The sequence below is a fragment of the Strix aluco genome, chromosome 19 (genome assembly GCF_031877795.1).
Source record: "Strix aluco isolate bStrAlu1 chromosome 19, bStrAlu1.hap1, whole genome shotgun sequence".
Taxonomy (NCBI): Eukaryota; Metazoa; Chordata; class Aves; order Strigiformes; family Strigidae; genus Strix; species Strix aluco.
In genome coordinates this window covers 8,907,158-8,922,922 of record NC_133949.1, presented here as the reverse complement: position 1 = coordinate 8,922,922, position 15,765 = coordinate 8,907,158, and the positions used below count along the sequence as shown (strand labels likewise).

Sequence of the window (15,765 nt, the reverse complement as noted above, 5' to 3'; positions counted from 1 at the left end):
CAGCTTGTCCCCCTGCCCTTCCTACTTGTCACAGATAACTGTATTTAAGGGAAGGTCTTCACCCCTCCTTGCTCACCCCTGAACATGAGCTCTCAGGCCTGGCTGGGTACTGCTGCAGGAGAGGCCACATGTGGAGGAGCATCACCAGCCCTCAGGAAGGCACACAGTGCTGCTCGGGCTAAAGAAAAGCACCTCAGAGTAGGGACTGCCAGACAGGCATTGCCCTGGGGGATTCTGGGGAGCAACCACAAACAAAATTCCTTGGTCATCTTCAAAACCTCACTAGTACCTTGGTCTGCAGGTTTACCCACTTCTCTGGCTCTGAAAGGTCTATCCTGAAAGATTTACCCTCTGCCTTTGCCAGTCCAGTGCCAGCCCACAGAGATGTCTGAGCTCACTGGGTACCAAAAACCCTGTGAGGCCGGGCTGTGTTGCACTCCAACCCCTCATTTTGGAGAGGCTACTGAACAGCAGCCAGAGCCTGACGATGTCCGAGCCCTTCTGGCTCAGTACACTGGTGTCCCAACGGAAAAATCTGCCTGTCCATCCCTTCAAAAGATCCAAAGTCAGGAGTAACTGCAGCCTAGAAAAGCAGCTTATGAAGGACGGATCCCACCTTCCTACATAGCAACTTTTACATAGCTGTAAAAGCCAGGGATTCATTATGGACATAAGCACATTCCCCAAACACCACGCGGGCTTTCCAAAGCTGGCATTAAAACCCACAGATCTCCCACCAAACCAATTCTGGGCTGAAATCTTCTTTGCTATTCACGGCCATGGCGGAGGCTGCTGTAACAAACAAGATTATGTTCTTAAATATTCCCAGGGAATAACTCCCCTAAGTCAGTTTTTTTTTTGTAAATGCCTTTCATTAATTCTCCGTGGTGCTGGCACGCCACCCAATCCATATTCATGTTGGCATTTGCTTGTTTTTTATGCAAATGACAACATTGCCTTTATTACAAGATATTTCTGTATTCTGTGGCGGTTGCAGACCAGCGGTCCCACATTAACCTCTGTTACGCCAGACAGCCGGGGGTTAACTCAGCCAAAACCTGATCCTGAGCCTGCTGCTAGTGTCACAAGTGTAAGTCAGATTTCAATAACAGCATTTTTAGCTTGGAAAGCAGCATCCATCCCTGAGAGATGGTAGCCAATACCCATGGTGGCAGCAGCAGCACTCCTGCCCGCCACGGCTCAGGCAAGGACCCTCTGCTGCTGCAGACACCGACAGCTCCCCAGTATTTCTCCTGATAGTTTCATGGAAGGAAGAACCAGGGCAGGAAGGGTTAAGGCTCGGGAAGAGGTTTTTCTAGAGAATGTGGTGAGAAACCACTGTGTGCCCGAGGCAGAGCATCTCCCCTGGAGCAGTCACACGCTGGCTCCCCAGCTGCACTGGGTGCTGGGGCTCTCTGGGGGAGTCTCAGATGGGGAGTCAGGCTGAGCTAACCCCGACTGCATGCTGTGCACAAAAAGGCTTTGCCCCCAGGCCACCCTTGGCCAGGGGTGCAGCACTGAGCCCCCCAGCCCTGTTACAAACCAGAAGAGAGGTGCTTCCCACAGCCCATTGCATCCCCCTCCCAGCACTGCCCAGGGGAGCCACGGGCACAGCCCGGGGGATACAGTGGTTCATGGTGATCCTCTGAGACACACGCTGTCCCCGAGCTCCTGGGCCATGTCCTGACACTGCAGTGGCCTGGGCTTTGGCATCGCTGGCCGGGTTGGGGCTGGGCCACCTGCTCTGGCCAGGACCCCCTGGGCCACTGTGGGATGGAGTGGGGGAAAAGGGAAGGAAAGGGGAAGGGAGGAAAGGGAGCTCTGCTAAACCCAGCCCCAGCGTGGCCCAGGCATGCTCTGCACTCCTGCCTGGGGGAGCAGGGATGGGGTCTGTCCCCCACCTGGGGCCAAGCTCAGCAGCAGCGTTCCCAGTGCAGGCACTGGGCTAAAAACCTCTCATCACCCACTGTGGCATGGTGGGTGCAGCTCACTCACCATGCTCAGCGTGGCTTTATCCCAGGGACTGAGGCTCAGGTACTTCCGCTGGCGTTCCTGCAAGTAAATGGTACAAGAAGCTGATTTTGAGGCTCAAAGGGCTGATTTATGGTTTGCAAATCAGGGAAGGAGCTCTGTGCCCCGGGTTGCTCTCACCCTGCCCCATGCACGCAGCCGTAGGGGGCATCATGTATGTACAACGCCATTTTTCATTTTTTATTAAGTGAATGGCATTTGAGTGTGTTTTATGCTTTCAGAGCGCTGTCCCTGGATTTCATCCAGTCAACGAAATAATTACCCTGAGAGGTTTAATTTTCTGGCTGCTCCTTCCCTTCGACATGCCTGGTCCACCTTGCTGCGAGCAAAACCAGAACGGAGCAAAGCAACCTGCTCATCGTGCTCTGTGACAGTGAAACGGGGCCAGATGAGTCCTAGCCCAGCTGCGGGAGGCAACAATCCCGTGGCAGAGGAGGGGCTGATGTGGACGGGGGGGTGCTGGGGGCTTTTCATACCTTTCTGCTGAAGGAGGAGAAGGGGTCCAGGCGCTCTTCATACTGGGAGGAGTAGCGCTGCTCGGTGTCGTCCCTGCTGCTGCCCTGTGGGACCAAAGCCAGGGTGAGAGCCAGTGGGTGCTGGTGCTGGCGTAGCTGCCTGTGCCTATCCCCCCCGGTGCAAGTGGTGTGTGGACACCCAGCACAGGGCCAGAGCCCCCCTCGTTCCCCTGAGCTGCTCATTTGGAGGAGATGACCCCCAAAGGATGGAGCTGCACAGCCCAGAGCTGACACACGGGGCCGACAGCATCTGTGCCCTTCAAAAAGGTGAAACACAACAGGACCTATTTAACAAAGTCCTTTCTTTCACGGGGACTCCACCCGTGTCTCCCTATTTTTGCCTTTTCCATGAAATAATAGTCATCTGTGTCACCCCAGAGACCTCACCTGGAAAAACCTGGTCTAGTGCAAATCCCACTCTGAATTCCTTTGCTGTTGGGCCAGGTAGGAGGGAGGCAGTGGTTTAGGAGGAGGAAATCATTGTTTAAACATACAGCTGTTATTAGCTGGCCAAAGGGCAAGTAAAATGAAGGAAACTCTTTGAAAGAATTGAAAGATTTAGGTTGGACAGGCTGGATTTTAAACTTCTCCCAGGCCAGGTTCCCCTTGTGCAGTCTCACAGGCAGTGAGCCCTGAGGATGCTCAAGCAGCCTGTGCATCCCTGCTCCTCATTCCTCCAACGCTACCCCTGCAGGTCACGAGAACTGCAGAGTCCACATTGTTCCTACCCAAAACCAGCCTGCAAACGGCCCGTGCTGTCACCAGGCACAGTGACAGCCCGGTGTGAGCCCTGGCTCCCAGCCACGTGGGCCTTGCTCAAGGGCTCTGGTGCTACCCCACCTCTCTCCCCCTGCACGGTGCCTTCTCCAGCTCTGCCCCGCCAGCACGGGGACGCTGATGTTTACTGAGGTTTTTCTGGACCTGTTACTACGTGCTGCTGGTTGTCCTGCCCGGCCACCCCAGCACGCTGGCCAGGGGCTCTGTTTCACTGCGGGCAAACCCCGCTGCACACAGACCTTTAGCAAATATGCCCTTACGCGCCGCAATACGATCCACGGGTCACCGCGCGGTCCGCAGCCAGCGATGAGACCAGCTCCCAGTTTAGGGCCGATGAATTCACTATAGCCTGGCCTTATTGAATGATCTTTGGTGATTATTTTTAACGAGTCACATGCCCGATTAGGTGGTGAATTATGCAATCCCCCGTGCTGCTGCATCGAAGGCTTTTGCTCTTTAGATCATGTGAATGGCATTCAGGGGTTGCCTTGTGGCAGCAGATAAACATGGGTATGATCTTCTGCGGGAGAAACGGGCAAAAATGTCAGAGGGGCCGACCCAGCGTCATCACCGAGACATAAATAAAAGAACCAAATATGGTCCTTCATGGCTGTAGGAGTTTCCCATCCCCAAATGTTATTAAAATATCCAGCAATAAAATGGACTCAGTCCAGCCAGTGTGGGAAGGCAGCAGCTTCGGGGGAGGACAGCAGGGCAGGCAGCAGGCAGGGCAAGGAGCAGGCAGGACAGTTCAAACCAATGTCCCTTCCCCAGTTATTGTCACTTTTGCAGTTATAAGGAAAGCCTGAGGTCGTGGTAGCCCAACTCCAACTGAGGAAGTGGTTGCAAATGAAACCTCCCCAGGCAGCAGCCTGACCCGCTTGCAAAAGCCCCAGGGATTTCCAGAGATGAAACCCCTGAGGGAAACGGCCTGAGCAGAGCAGGTTACAGCAAAGTCTGGCCTCCTTCCCCAGCCTCCTCCTGGTGTTACTGGGATGGTTTTGGGCTGGTTTTGCTTTTTTGGGGATGGGCCCTCGTTGCCTTGGAGAGTGGGAAGATGAGCAGCTCTCTGCTGGCCACAAGAAATTCAGGGCAGTGGGGAATGAGAATAGGTATGACAGGAGGAATTATTTTTCAGGCTCTAACTGCAGAGATTTATTGCTGGAGGTCCTGATTTAACTGCTTGCTGCCTGGTCAGTCAGGAGCATCCATGGCTTGCCTGCTGGAGCATCACGCCGCCAGCAGTGAGCATCAAAAGGGTTTGTAGCAGCTCTTTCAGGGAGGAAATTTGAGCTTCTGGCATCAACGATGTCAGACATGCTTCAGCACAGTTAAAAACTACCTTCCCGGCAGAGAGACTGGGTACCTGCTCCTCTAGACAGAGCACTGCACCCTTCTCTACCTCAGTGAGCTCCAGTTTTCTGACTTCCATGCAAGGTACATGTGGGTAACATGCAATTTCCCCATTGCTCCTGTATGCATGGGGTGATGGTCTGAGGCTGGGGTCTGTCTGTCCACGTGAATCCAGCTGGAGGACAGACAGACAGACACTCACCCGGCCAGGGTAGCTCTGCAGGAACTTGATCTTCTCGTAGAGCTTGATGTTGTCGGCTCTGAGGTTGTCCAGCTCGCTCTGCAGGGCGTGCACTGTGTGCTGCATCATGCGGTTCTCCTGCGTGGGGGGGAGAAAGGGGGCCCTTAGCAGCGAGGTCGGGGGGAGGACAGGATCTCATCGGCTGGGAGGCAGAAGCGGGGTCGATTGGTGCATCCAGCCGGGGTTCAGTCCCCTCTCAGTAATTAAAACCCCCCAGCTTTGAATTAAAATTTCTCCCAAATTAAAGTTGTCCCAGCTGCCGCTGAACAGGGCCCCCAGTCCTGAACCATTGATGAACCTGATCCCTCCATGGCTGAAGAAGGGCCGGAGCAGCCAAAGTGGCTGCGGGTGGCTTTGGGCTGAGACCCGGCCCCTACAGGAGGTGCAAAGCCAAGCTGCTGGCTTTGAAGAGGTTATTTTGAGCTGTGCTTCAATTTGTAGAGCTATTGGGTTTTTAACCCACACCACATTCCCTGTGGGCTTTTCATATGGCACCTTCCAAATGCTGTGCCAGGCGGCCAAGCACACCTGCAAGGTGACAGGGATTTGGACCTGTCCTTGAATTGGAGCAACACCGATGGGCTGGGGGAGGCTTTGGTCCTGCTAACAGCAGAATATATTTTTCTCTCGCTTGCAGTGGCGCTGCCTGCTTTGTGCTGATAATAAATTCCCTGCAGGTCATTAAAGCAGCCAGCTCCAGACTGCAGGTCCTGCAGCCCCCGCCGGCCGCCCTCCCCACCCGACGTACCCCCTCCAGCTCCTGGTTCCTGGCCCGGAAGCGTTCCCTCTGGCTGGAGATGATGGAGAGGAGCGAGTCCACCTGCCCCTCGGGGAATGAGGTGCTGGGGGACGGTGGGTGACCTGTGGACAAGGCTTGGCATGAGACACAACCCGGCAGTGCCCACCATCCACCCCGGAGCAAGCCCACAATCCAACCCCTGAGGTCGCCCTTCCGACACTGCAGGACCTCAGGGGCATCCAGGCAGATAAACTTTGCTCAGCTATTACAGGATGGACTAGTTTTTATGCTTTTTTTTCATTTTATAGGCCTTATCCTGGGAATGAACAGGTTCATTCCCCAGGGACAACGAATTGCATTATTTGGTGCATCTCGTGGCTGCCTTCCCATGACCTCAACCCTCCCAGTCCCTCCCAGTCCCCATAGCTTCTGCAGCCCTGAGGCCCAGTGCCACAACCAGCCCCTCCATCCATGTACGCTTCTCTCCCCCTCCCCTCCTGGCAAAACAGTCACCCCCATTTTGTACTTTCTCCTCTTTCAGCCACCCCAGCAAAGCAGGGGCTGCTCGCCCGCAGCCATCGATCGCCAGCTTGCTGTGCTTGGGAGCCCTATTTTCTGGGTGCCCCATGCAGCTGCCCCCCACAATGGGGCTCCACTGGTGCCCAGGGGGCTGTGGCCATCCCTCCCCACTCTGCCTTCCCAGCAGCAGCTGGAGGCATCCATGGCCAAGGATAAATACATCCCCGAGGCTGTGACTCAACCGGCTGCACAGAGGAGCTATTCATAGCGCAGGATGGGTGGCTGCAGGTTGTTTGGCTTGGTGGGATTGTTGCTGTGATATTGTTTATCGTGTGTTTTCAAAACTTTTCAAAACAAAAAACAACCCCAAAAAAAAAAAAAGAGAAAAAGGAAAGGAAGTGGGTTTTCTTCCAGAGGAGCCAAGTGTCGTCATTTGTTTGATTCATTTTCTCCTGCAGACCTCAGTGCAGGAGCCAATGTAAAGGAAATATTTAGCTCGTTGGCTCTGGAGGGGGTTTGGTGCGGAAAGAGCAGGAGTTAAAGCGCAGGGTGTTTGGTTCAGCCTGGGTTCACTGACTCGACATGGAGCCAGGCCTGGCCTATGCCCGCTGTACTGTCTTGGGAGAAGGCAGAGGAACATCAAACCATGCTGAGCACGGAAAACCTGCCCCGGTGAAGGACACGCCGAGCAGGCCATGTCTGCGCCTGCTTAGGAGCATCCTCCTGCCACTGTCCCTGGAGAGGTGACCACCCTGCCCATGGAACCAGGATGGCCCCGCCAGCACCTTGGCTTGCAGCACAGCTTCAGCTTCACACCCGCCTCTCACCGTAAAACAGCGCCGTGGCCTCCTTGATGGGCTCAGGTATCTTCTCCAGGCTGGGGATGGCCGCACCCTGGGCAGCACAAGCAGAAGGGATTAAGCATTTCCCACCCACCCGAAGGTGCCTGGTCAGAGCAAACCCCTCCTGGGTCCTTGTACTGCCCTGGCACCCGGAGCCTCGTGGGAAGCATTGCTGTCAAACAGGCACTCTGCAAGGATCAAGCCTGAGACAACGTGGAGAGGCTGGTGTTCAACCCTCAAATCCCATCCTTTGCCTGGGAAGGAGAAGGACTGGATGGTCCCTGGATTCCACCACCACCACCCCCTCCCACACCACTGCCAGCCCATTGCATGGGTATGATGCTGTGTGAGTTGTAAGAAAGAAAGAAAAAGGAAGAAAAAAAAAAGAAAAAAAAAAGAGAGGCGGTGATAAAACACCCCCCCTCCCCCCATGCCTGTGGTTGACCCCTCCATCAGCGATAGTCAGCCCCTGGGGCCATTTTGAGTGGTCCCTGCTTGCTGCCTGGAGCCGAGTGCTGTGGGTCGGGTTTACCTCTGCGTCCGGGCGATGCACGGCGGTCAGGGCTTGGATGGTGCTGAGGTCGTGCTCCAGCTTGGCAATGAGCTCCTTTTGGCCAGCCAGCGTGGACACGGCCTCCGTCAGCTGGATCTGCAGCTCCGCACAGCGCACTGGAAAACAGAGCCAGGGCCGTCACCCAGGGGTGGCCCAAAACCCCAAGTTTTGCCAAGAGAACACCAAAAAGCTGAGAACCCCCCACCTGGAGCACTGATACCAACTCACAAGCAGCAACCCCATTTTCTCCTTATTTCTGGGGGCAGCAGGACGGACCACACCAGCGATCCTTGTTCTGCTCCAAGCAAAGGGGACCAGGGATCCAGCCCACCTTGGTGATGCCCCAGGCAGGACCAGTCCACGTCCCAGTGCCACAGGCAATGCGAGCAGGCAGCTGCTTGGGCACTGCACGGCTGCTTCAAATGCATCAGCACCACATTTTTGGTGCCCCAGGGGTACCTGGCAGCACCCTGGCTGGGCAGAGTGGGGGGACCTGCAGAGGGATAAGGGGAGCTGAGCCCACAAACTGATACCTGGGTCTGGACTGCACAGGAACAGCACGATGGAGAAGGCTCTGGGCAGCAAGTCCCAGCCGTGGGTGCTGGGACAGGCACGCATGGGGGGGTTAGAGTGGGGTGGGGGACATCTCGCAGGAGTGGCTCAGGTGGGACCAATCCTGCCCCCAGGCACTGGGTGAGGCTGTGCAGCCCCCGGCATCCCCGCTCAGCCAATTTTTGACAAACGAGCCCTCTTTCCAGTTGCCCCCCCAGAGTAAAACCCACACCCTAAACCACAACAGGCTCTCGCTGGAATGCTCCAGGAGCAAAACAAAAGCCTTTCGTTGCCCTCGTATAACCCCGGCCCAGATGCGAAGCAACGGAGAGACGCGTCGGGGCCAAAATGTGGCTACAGCGAGAGGCACAGGACCAGCACTGCAGGGCAAGCTCCTTGCTCTATTTGCAAATCCATCCCGAAACACAGAGCATCAGCAAGCAGGAGCCCTGTCCTGCAGCAGAAATCTACTTGTTTCACCTTTCTCCTTTGTTGCCAGCATCATCTGGGCCTCTGCCTGGCTGAAAAAGCTGCTCAGATCAAGGTTCAGACCCTGCGTTTTGCACCTCCAGCCTCTCCGCTGCAGGGATGCAGGATACGTCCCTCTGTGCCTGGATTTCCAGGTGGGTGAAAGCTCAGGTCCCAGCTGTTCCAGTCCCTCCCTGATAATTCCCGTTGTAATTATTCCCCTAAATTCCAGACGGCTGGAAGGCAAAAAATCCTCATTTATCAACAGCCAGGGAGCAAGAAATGCAAAGGCTGCCTGGGAAGCAGCCACGCTGGGGGAGAAGCGAGGGCAGACTGTTGTGCCTGCGGGGCCTCTTACCCTCTCTGAAGACTTCAGACGAGAGGTGCAAAGTGTGTGCAGCTCAGTTCCAGCTCACCCAGTCCTGCCGGGCTGGGAGCTGCCCCATGCACCCCAAAACCCGCTGCGGAGGGGGGGTCCTTGCACGGGGCTCGATGCCCTTGCAGACCCTGGCTGGGAGGGTTGGACTCAGCACAGCAGTGACAGGGGCTCAGACAAGGTCGTGCCCAAAGCCAGCGCTGCTTTCCCACAAAGAAGGGGTGTTGCTGGTGCAAATTTCCCCTCTTTTTGTCAGAAATGCAATTCGTATGTTATTTGTAAGGGACCAAGCCTGCTTGCAGGGAAAGGGAAGTGACACGTGCTCCAGACACAATGCATAGATTTATTTTTTTTTTTTCCCTTGCCTATCTGCATTTTATAGGCCCCAAATAAAGGCTCAGGAAAGAGCCGGGAGCAGTTGCGATAAAGGCGCAGTCCCACTGGAGGTCAGTGTTTCTCAAGAAATTGGGAATCGCTGCCTGCTCCCAAAACATGGGTGGCCTGCTGCAAAATATTTGCATTAACAAGATTTGGAAAGAAGAAAAGCTCTTCCCTACAGTTAATTATTTAATTGGCTGTCTCTTTAAATTGCATTAAAATGTAATTGGGAAGCTATTACTAGCCAAACATGGGCTGTGGGGCCCGATTCTGCACAAGGCAGCCCTGATCATCATGAGAAGGGCCTGATGCTGCTGCCGGCGCACCGGGGCTGCACCATGCCAGGAGGAGAGCAGAGGGCTGGCCGGGGCAGGACATGCTCCCTGCCTCCCACCCTGCCCAAAAAACCTTTGCAAAACTGAGCTTTGGCATCCTGCTGGAGGAGATCTGAGCACTGGATCTCAGCTCTCGAGTTTCTCTCTTACACAATCTGTTTTGCCGAGAAAAACTCATGGACTGAGTTTTTCAGTTTGCTTAGGAGAAAAGAGAGTCACCAAAGAAATACATCTCCCAGTTTTAAAGCAAGCCGTGTCCTTCCTTCCCTTGGGCTTCGCTGCCTCGGCTTGGCCAGTCTTCTACAAACTGTCCATGAAAACAGAAAAGACTGGAACCACGTCTAACTCTGAAAGCAAGCAAAATGCATGGAGCTTCTCTCTCATCTTCCCTTCAGTATCTCTTTTCACAGTTGTTTTTTGGTGTGTTTTTTTTTTTTTTTAATCTTAATTTTATTTTTTCAAAGGGGCAGTGGCCACCCGTGAGCTTATCACTTCTCTGCCAGCGACTCTTCACCTCCAGCAGCGGGTGGACGGCTCTCCCAGGAAGGCAGGTCAGTTCAAGCATTGAGATCCAGCAAAAGAAAATGTGCCTTTGTCTTCTCTAAGCTGCTGTGCTGGAAAGCCCTTGCTCTGACCCCTCAGATGTTCAAATACCTCAAAAGCTGTGGAAGACAGAGAGGTACTGCAGAAGATAATGGGACAAAGAAGGTGAAGCCCTGGGGAAACTGGGATTTTAAATCACCGTATCTTTAGCCTCAAAACCCTGTTGTCCCTGACTTTTGAAGCAATGGAGAAACCAGGCCTGACATTGCCATCACCTTATGAAGAAAAGTGATGAAGTGCAGCAACTGGGTGACTGAACACCGGCAGAAATCACCTGCCCGGCCTGGTGCCACACTGCAGTGCTGCTTGGCACAGGCAGGTCTGGTTTTTCCTGGTCTGATACACAGAAAACAAGATGCAGAGACTGTAGTATTACTGAAAAGTATCTTCTGCTTTCCTGGGAGTCCTTGGGAAGATGGCAGAGCAGATGGGAGCTGGACTGTAGAGTTTTGCACAGGGCACTTGTGAAGTGCCTAGACAGCAGTTGGCTGGTGAAGTCTCCTTGATCAGGGTTTTCTTAACTCAAATTCCCCATGACACTGATCCTAAATCCCTGAGCTTTCATCTGGCCTGGCTGGCCAATAACACATCGGTCATTGAAAAGTTTCTGTTGACAGGTTCCTAGGAGTTTGGCAGAAACTACCTGCAACAAACACAGGGTGACGAGCAAGTCCCCAGTGCAACCACTGAACTTTTGGGCTGCTAACCATTGAACTTGGGCTAGCACCTTAACACCACAGCCAGACCCTCCTGGGGAATCCTGGGCTCGAAGAGAAGCACCTTTGAGGACAACAAACAGCCACAAGCCTCTTCCCACGCACCCCTTATGACAGACCAAATCTCCAAGTCTTTTCTCTATCATGGAATCTGTGGCCTGATGAAATGCCCAATGTGAGTGGGGAGAGGGATCAGGCCCTCTGCAAGGAACCCACCACTTTGCTAAAGACTGGTCATCATATCAGTCAGGAAGAACAACATTGGTAAGAATAGTGATAAGGCTCTTGAAAAACATCTCATCTTGGCCAAAACTGAGTGATTAGAAGGAGCCTCTGCTCGACAAGCATGCTGTAAAGAAGATGTCTGTCCTGGGAAGCCTGAACGTACCACCAACCCGCTGCCCGAGCAGCACAGCCACGGATGACATTGCCATGGGATGCGTGTTTCTGAACAAATGTAAAGTGTCCGTGTGGACAGTCCACGTGGTGAGACACAAGGGAAGAAACAAAATGGTCCTAAGTTGAGAGTAAAAGATTTAGATGAATCTCACACTTCTTTCATTGTGGATAGCCCCATCAGTCTCACACTCCTCCAAAGCTCCAAGTTAAAATCCATGTAGGGAATGTCAAGGGAAAAAAGTCCCAGAGCCCCAGGCTCCACGGGCACGTTCGTGGGGAGCACTGAGCCCAGCAGACGTAGGGGCCCATCGGGAGTGCCTGCGAGACAGTGAGCCCAGCGCTGTCACGGAGCAACAGCAACTTTGACTCCTGTAACAAGCCCCAGCAATTGGACTCCCTTGGCAAATCATCCAAAATAAACAGCATCTGTTTTCACAGATGGAGAAAATTAAGACATACTAGCAACTTAGTTTGAAGTTATAAGGCCAGACATAAATAAATGAGAGGCAATCTCTCCATAAGATGGTGGCTTGATTACTGAGGATACAGACAGATGAATAAATCACCTTGGGGTGAGATAGGCTGTAACTTGCTACACATCCATGAGAGTGGAGTAACTGCTCATGTGCATCCTCTGAGCCCGAAGGAAATGAGAGGTAAGTGGTATTGCTGAAGGGATCTGCACGGTAGGAGCACACACATGGGCAGTTACTGCAAATTAGCTGACGCTCTGCAAGTTCACACCCTGATTTGCCTTATGGTAACTTTTTAATCTCCCTCCATTACTGTCTGGCCTCCTTGGATTTACATAATTGTAAAAAAATAAGAAAACAAGCAGAGAAGTGATGTGGCATGCTAGAAGCTTTCTTTGAAAAACTATCCTCTCAGAAGTCAACTGAAGTGCATTGAAACCCACTACTTCAAAGGCTTTAAGACTATTTTATTGACTGGAAGGAAGATGATGGTAAGATAACTTGGAGCACCTTAACATGAAGGCTGAGAAACCCAGGCACAAAGCTGGAGACTCGCTCAACACAAACACTGGTGTTTGAGCGCGCCAGGACGAGGAGTGGGAGCCAAAGGAAAAAGCAGGAAACTGGGTCTGCCATGGGCCCTTTGATTTTTCCAGTGCGTTCACCTTTCCCCATGTTGGGCCACTCCGGTTAATGACCAGGTTGCTGTCATTAACAATTTACTTAGAAGTTGAAATTGTCGTTCTTCCCCATGCAGAAATAAGTGCCAAGGCTTTTTGGCATCTCTCTCCCATGAGCCTTTTCAAGCCAACAAACTCTTACCTCTGGTTCTTCCTGATGCCAGAGCTCTCAGGTTTATATATAAACTAAGGCACAATTTCAGGCTCTTGAAATACTTGGCATTTAGCTTTTAAGGAAGTTTGAAAAAGACAGTTCTGTTATTGCCCAAAGTCCTGCTCCCCTTCCAGGAGAATCAAAGGGAGATGACTCCATGCTTTGTAGCTGAAGGGGTGAAGGGGACGCAGTCTATACGCTGCAGATTCAATCCTGGATGAACCAGGTGATTTTCTCTGTCCTCTTTTTTATCTATGAAGATGCCAAGGAAGAAAGATCTGAGCCAAAATGCTTCCTGCAACAGGAAGGTTGCCAAAGGCCTTTCAGTGTTGTACATCTCAATGGTTCTAGTTCTGTCTTGACCTTTTGATAGTGTGGGACAGCATTTCTGCACGGTCCAGAGTTGTGTGGGAGTGATTCAGTCTGGCCTAACTTTATGCAAAGCCTTTTCCTTGGGGCCGCCATTGCTGCGAGCTGCCAGGAGGCTGAGAAACAGGCAGGGGATGATTGAACATTCTACAAGGCATCAGAGCTCTGTCTCTCAAATCTAGCAGCGTCCTCTGAGGTGCAAATCTGTTCAGAGGTAAAGGCTGAAGAGCAGGTTGTAGTGCAAAAGCCCAGCTGAGCCATTTGCTGAGGTCCACCTCACCTCACATAAGGCAATGAAAAATCACCATCACCCAAAGGACGTATACTCTTCCAGGAATCTCCCCAGAGTGAACAAATATATTGGAGATCAAGTGCTCCAGAGATCTCACCACTACGGAAGTCACACAAGAACTGGGTTTTAAAGCAACGTCTCTAGAAATCTCCAGGGAAGGAGGAAGGGTTGGTCAGCTCTGAGAGCACCCAAGTAGCCAGAATGCCTGGATTATGTTAGTCGGGGAATCACCTCAGCCTGCAACGTTGCTTATGGGTAGCAATCAGGCTGTTCTTGTTTATCATCTCTGTACCTGCCACAAGATTATTCTCTGAGCAGACCTTCTGAAAGCTTTCTAAAAGGGTGATGAAAGCAAGCAGATGAAGAAGAAAAGGACTGACAGTATCTCTAAAAGCCATCTGCAACTCCTAGCACAATCTCCCTAGTCTTTAGCCACAGTTACCAGTCCTGGAAAAGCTCCAGGAATGGACTGATGAGGGTACTCTAGAGACATAGAGGCTGTAGAGGAAGACATCAAGAACCCTCAGTGACATCCTTCGGGGATGTATGCAGAAGATGTGCAGTCCTAGACAGCAAGGGCTGGGATTGGCACCAGTGAAGGCAGCAAGAACAACGCTTCTCATTTTTACTTCCATGTGCTGCCAAAAAGACAAGAAAAAATAGAGAGAGTAGAAACCAGGTCACATCCAACACCCTGAGGACAAAATTTGAGACTTCATCTACCCAAGTGACAGAAGGTTGGGATCACAGGGAAGAGGCCTCTCACCCTAGCTGCCACGCTCATTACAACACACGAGCATCCTTCTTCGAGTCCCCTGCAGCCCTTTTCATCAGTGCCCTTGGATACATCTGTGAGAGCGGCCTTGGGGGAGAGCAAAATGAGCTACCCAACTGCAGCGAGAGGAGTGCCTGCCCTGCAGCACCTCCCTACTCAGCTCTCTGGGTTTCTCTGCCAGTTGTTGGCAGAGGAGGTGCAGGCAAGATTTCTGCTCCCTCCCCTCCTTTTCCCCCTTTCTTTTCAAATTTGAGGGCCTGCTGGGAAGGGAAGGTTTGAAGAATTTCTCCTTCCCTTTCCTCCTGGCCCAGCTACTCCAAAATAAACAGCCCCCAGCAAAGAAACACAGTACTGCTTAATAAATTCACCCTGTAAGGATAGAGATTTCACAGAAGAAGGGATTATTTCCAAGGGTACTAAGATAATTACATGGGTAACTAGGAAGAGTTCAAGAAAACAGTTTGAATTTTCTTATCAGTTTCCCATAGCTTGTAGCAAAAAGAAAATAAAATACTGTACTGTAATCAAATCATGTTTTCTGAAGCCCTCAGTTGGCAAGTACACAATTTCTTCACCACTTCCATTAAAATAGAAATACTTAGAAGAAAATGATAGCAGTTCAAAATGGAAAGAAGTGGGGCCCAAAAGCACCACGTCAGCTGCTCACAGTATGTCCTTATCTGGCAGGAACAAGATGTCATGTGAAAAAATACCCCCCGTCCCCCTGAAAGACAAACTCCCTCTCGCCGACTGTGGGGCAGGAGTGGGCCCATGGCCAGTACCTGTGGCACTGAGGGGCTCACTGGCTGCTAATTTATTCCTGCACCTAAGGACACAACAAAGAAGGATTTCTCCCCTTAACTCAGCAAATGCCTGTAATGTTTCCTATGTAAAACCTCACCCTTGCTACAGCATCTAACTCCAGTATTTACCGGGTATTTACCGCAAGGCACAGTGGTGACATACAGGTATGCCCCAGTGCTGACCAGTAAGGGTCTATGGGAACACACAGCATACGCTTCTGAAAAGGGCATCTTTGACATCCTTTTGAAGGGCTCCCGATAAAGCTATCACGGAAGATGCAACTATCTCCATGGAAGACCATAAGAATCTGCTCCTGCCTTCTGAGACGGACTAATGGTTTTGGTTGCCTTCCTAATTTCCCAGAAATAAACTTGTGGAGATTTAGGCTTGAGAGGCCAGCCTGGTTTTACTCTGGATGCATGCTTCTGAGCTACAATGAACCCTCTCCAGCTTCTTCTGAACCAGGTCTGTGCTTTTGCAAGTATAATGCATCTTTTGCTTATGACCATGTGTGTGATTTTAGTAGTTCAATGCTGATACCACCGTACCTAAAGAAAAATGCAGGTTATAAATATATAAATTAACCAACTTGAGTCATAGCGCTTTTAAAGTGTAGATGTTTAGTATCAAGCTTAAAATAATTAGGGTAAATGATACAAGATAATGCCATCTATAGCAATCAACAGTTTGACCAGTCGTTAAAAAGTAGGGGAAAAAACCCCAAGTGTTAAACCTAGAACCTTTACATCACGTGGAACAACCTGTCACAGACGTTTCAAGAGCAGAAAACACACATTTATAAAGAAATGAAGGCATTAAAT

The 15,765-nt window shown here is 51.8% G+C and overlaps 1 protein-coding gene across 1 annotated transcript in view; it reads right to left on the bottom strand.

Annotated features, from left to right (window-relative positions):
* CUX1 (cut like homeobox 1) overlaps nt 1–15,765 on the bottom strand; it is a 284,858-nt gene that overhangs the window by 5,358 nt on the left and 263,735 nt on the right. The window contains exons 15-20 of the mRNA XM_074845469.1: nt 7,550–7,686; nt 7,003–7,069; nt 5,666–5,778; nt 4,879–4,995; nt 2,508–2,591; nt 1,996–2,052 (exon numbers count right to left, since the gene is read on the bottom strand). Coding sequence (XP_074701570.1) covers nt 1,996–2,052; nt 2,508–2,591; nt 4,879–4,995; nt 5,666–5,778; nt 7,003–7,069; nt 7,550–7,686 — 575 coding nt within the window. The remainder of the gene's footprint in view (nt 1–1,995; nt 2,053–2,507; nt 2,592–4,878; nt 4,996–5,665; nt 5,779–7,002; nt 7,070–7,549; nt 7,687–15,765) is intronic.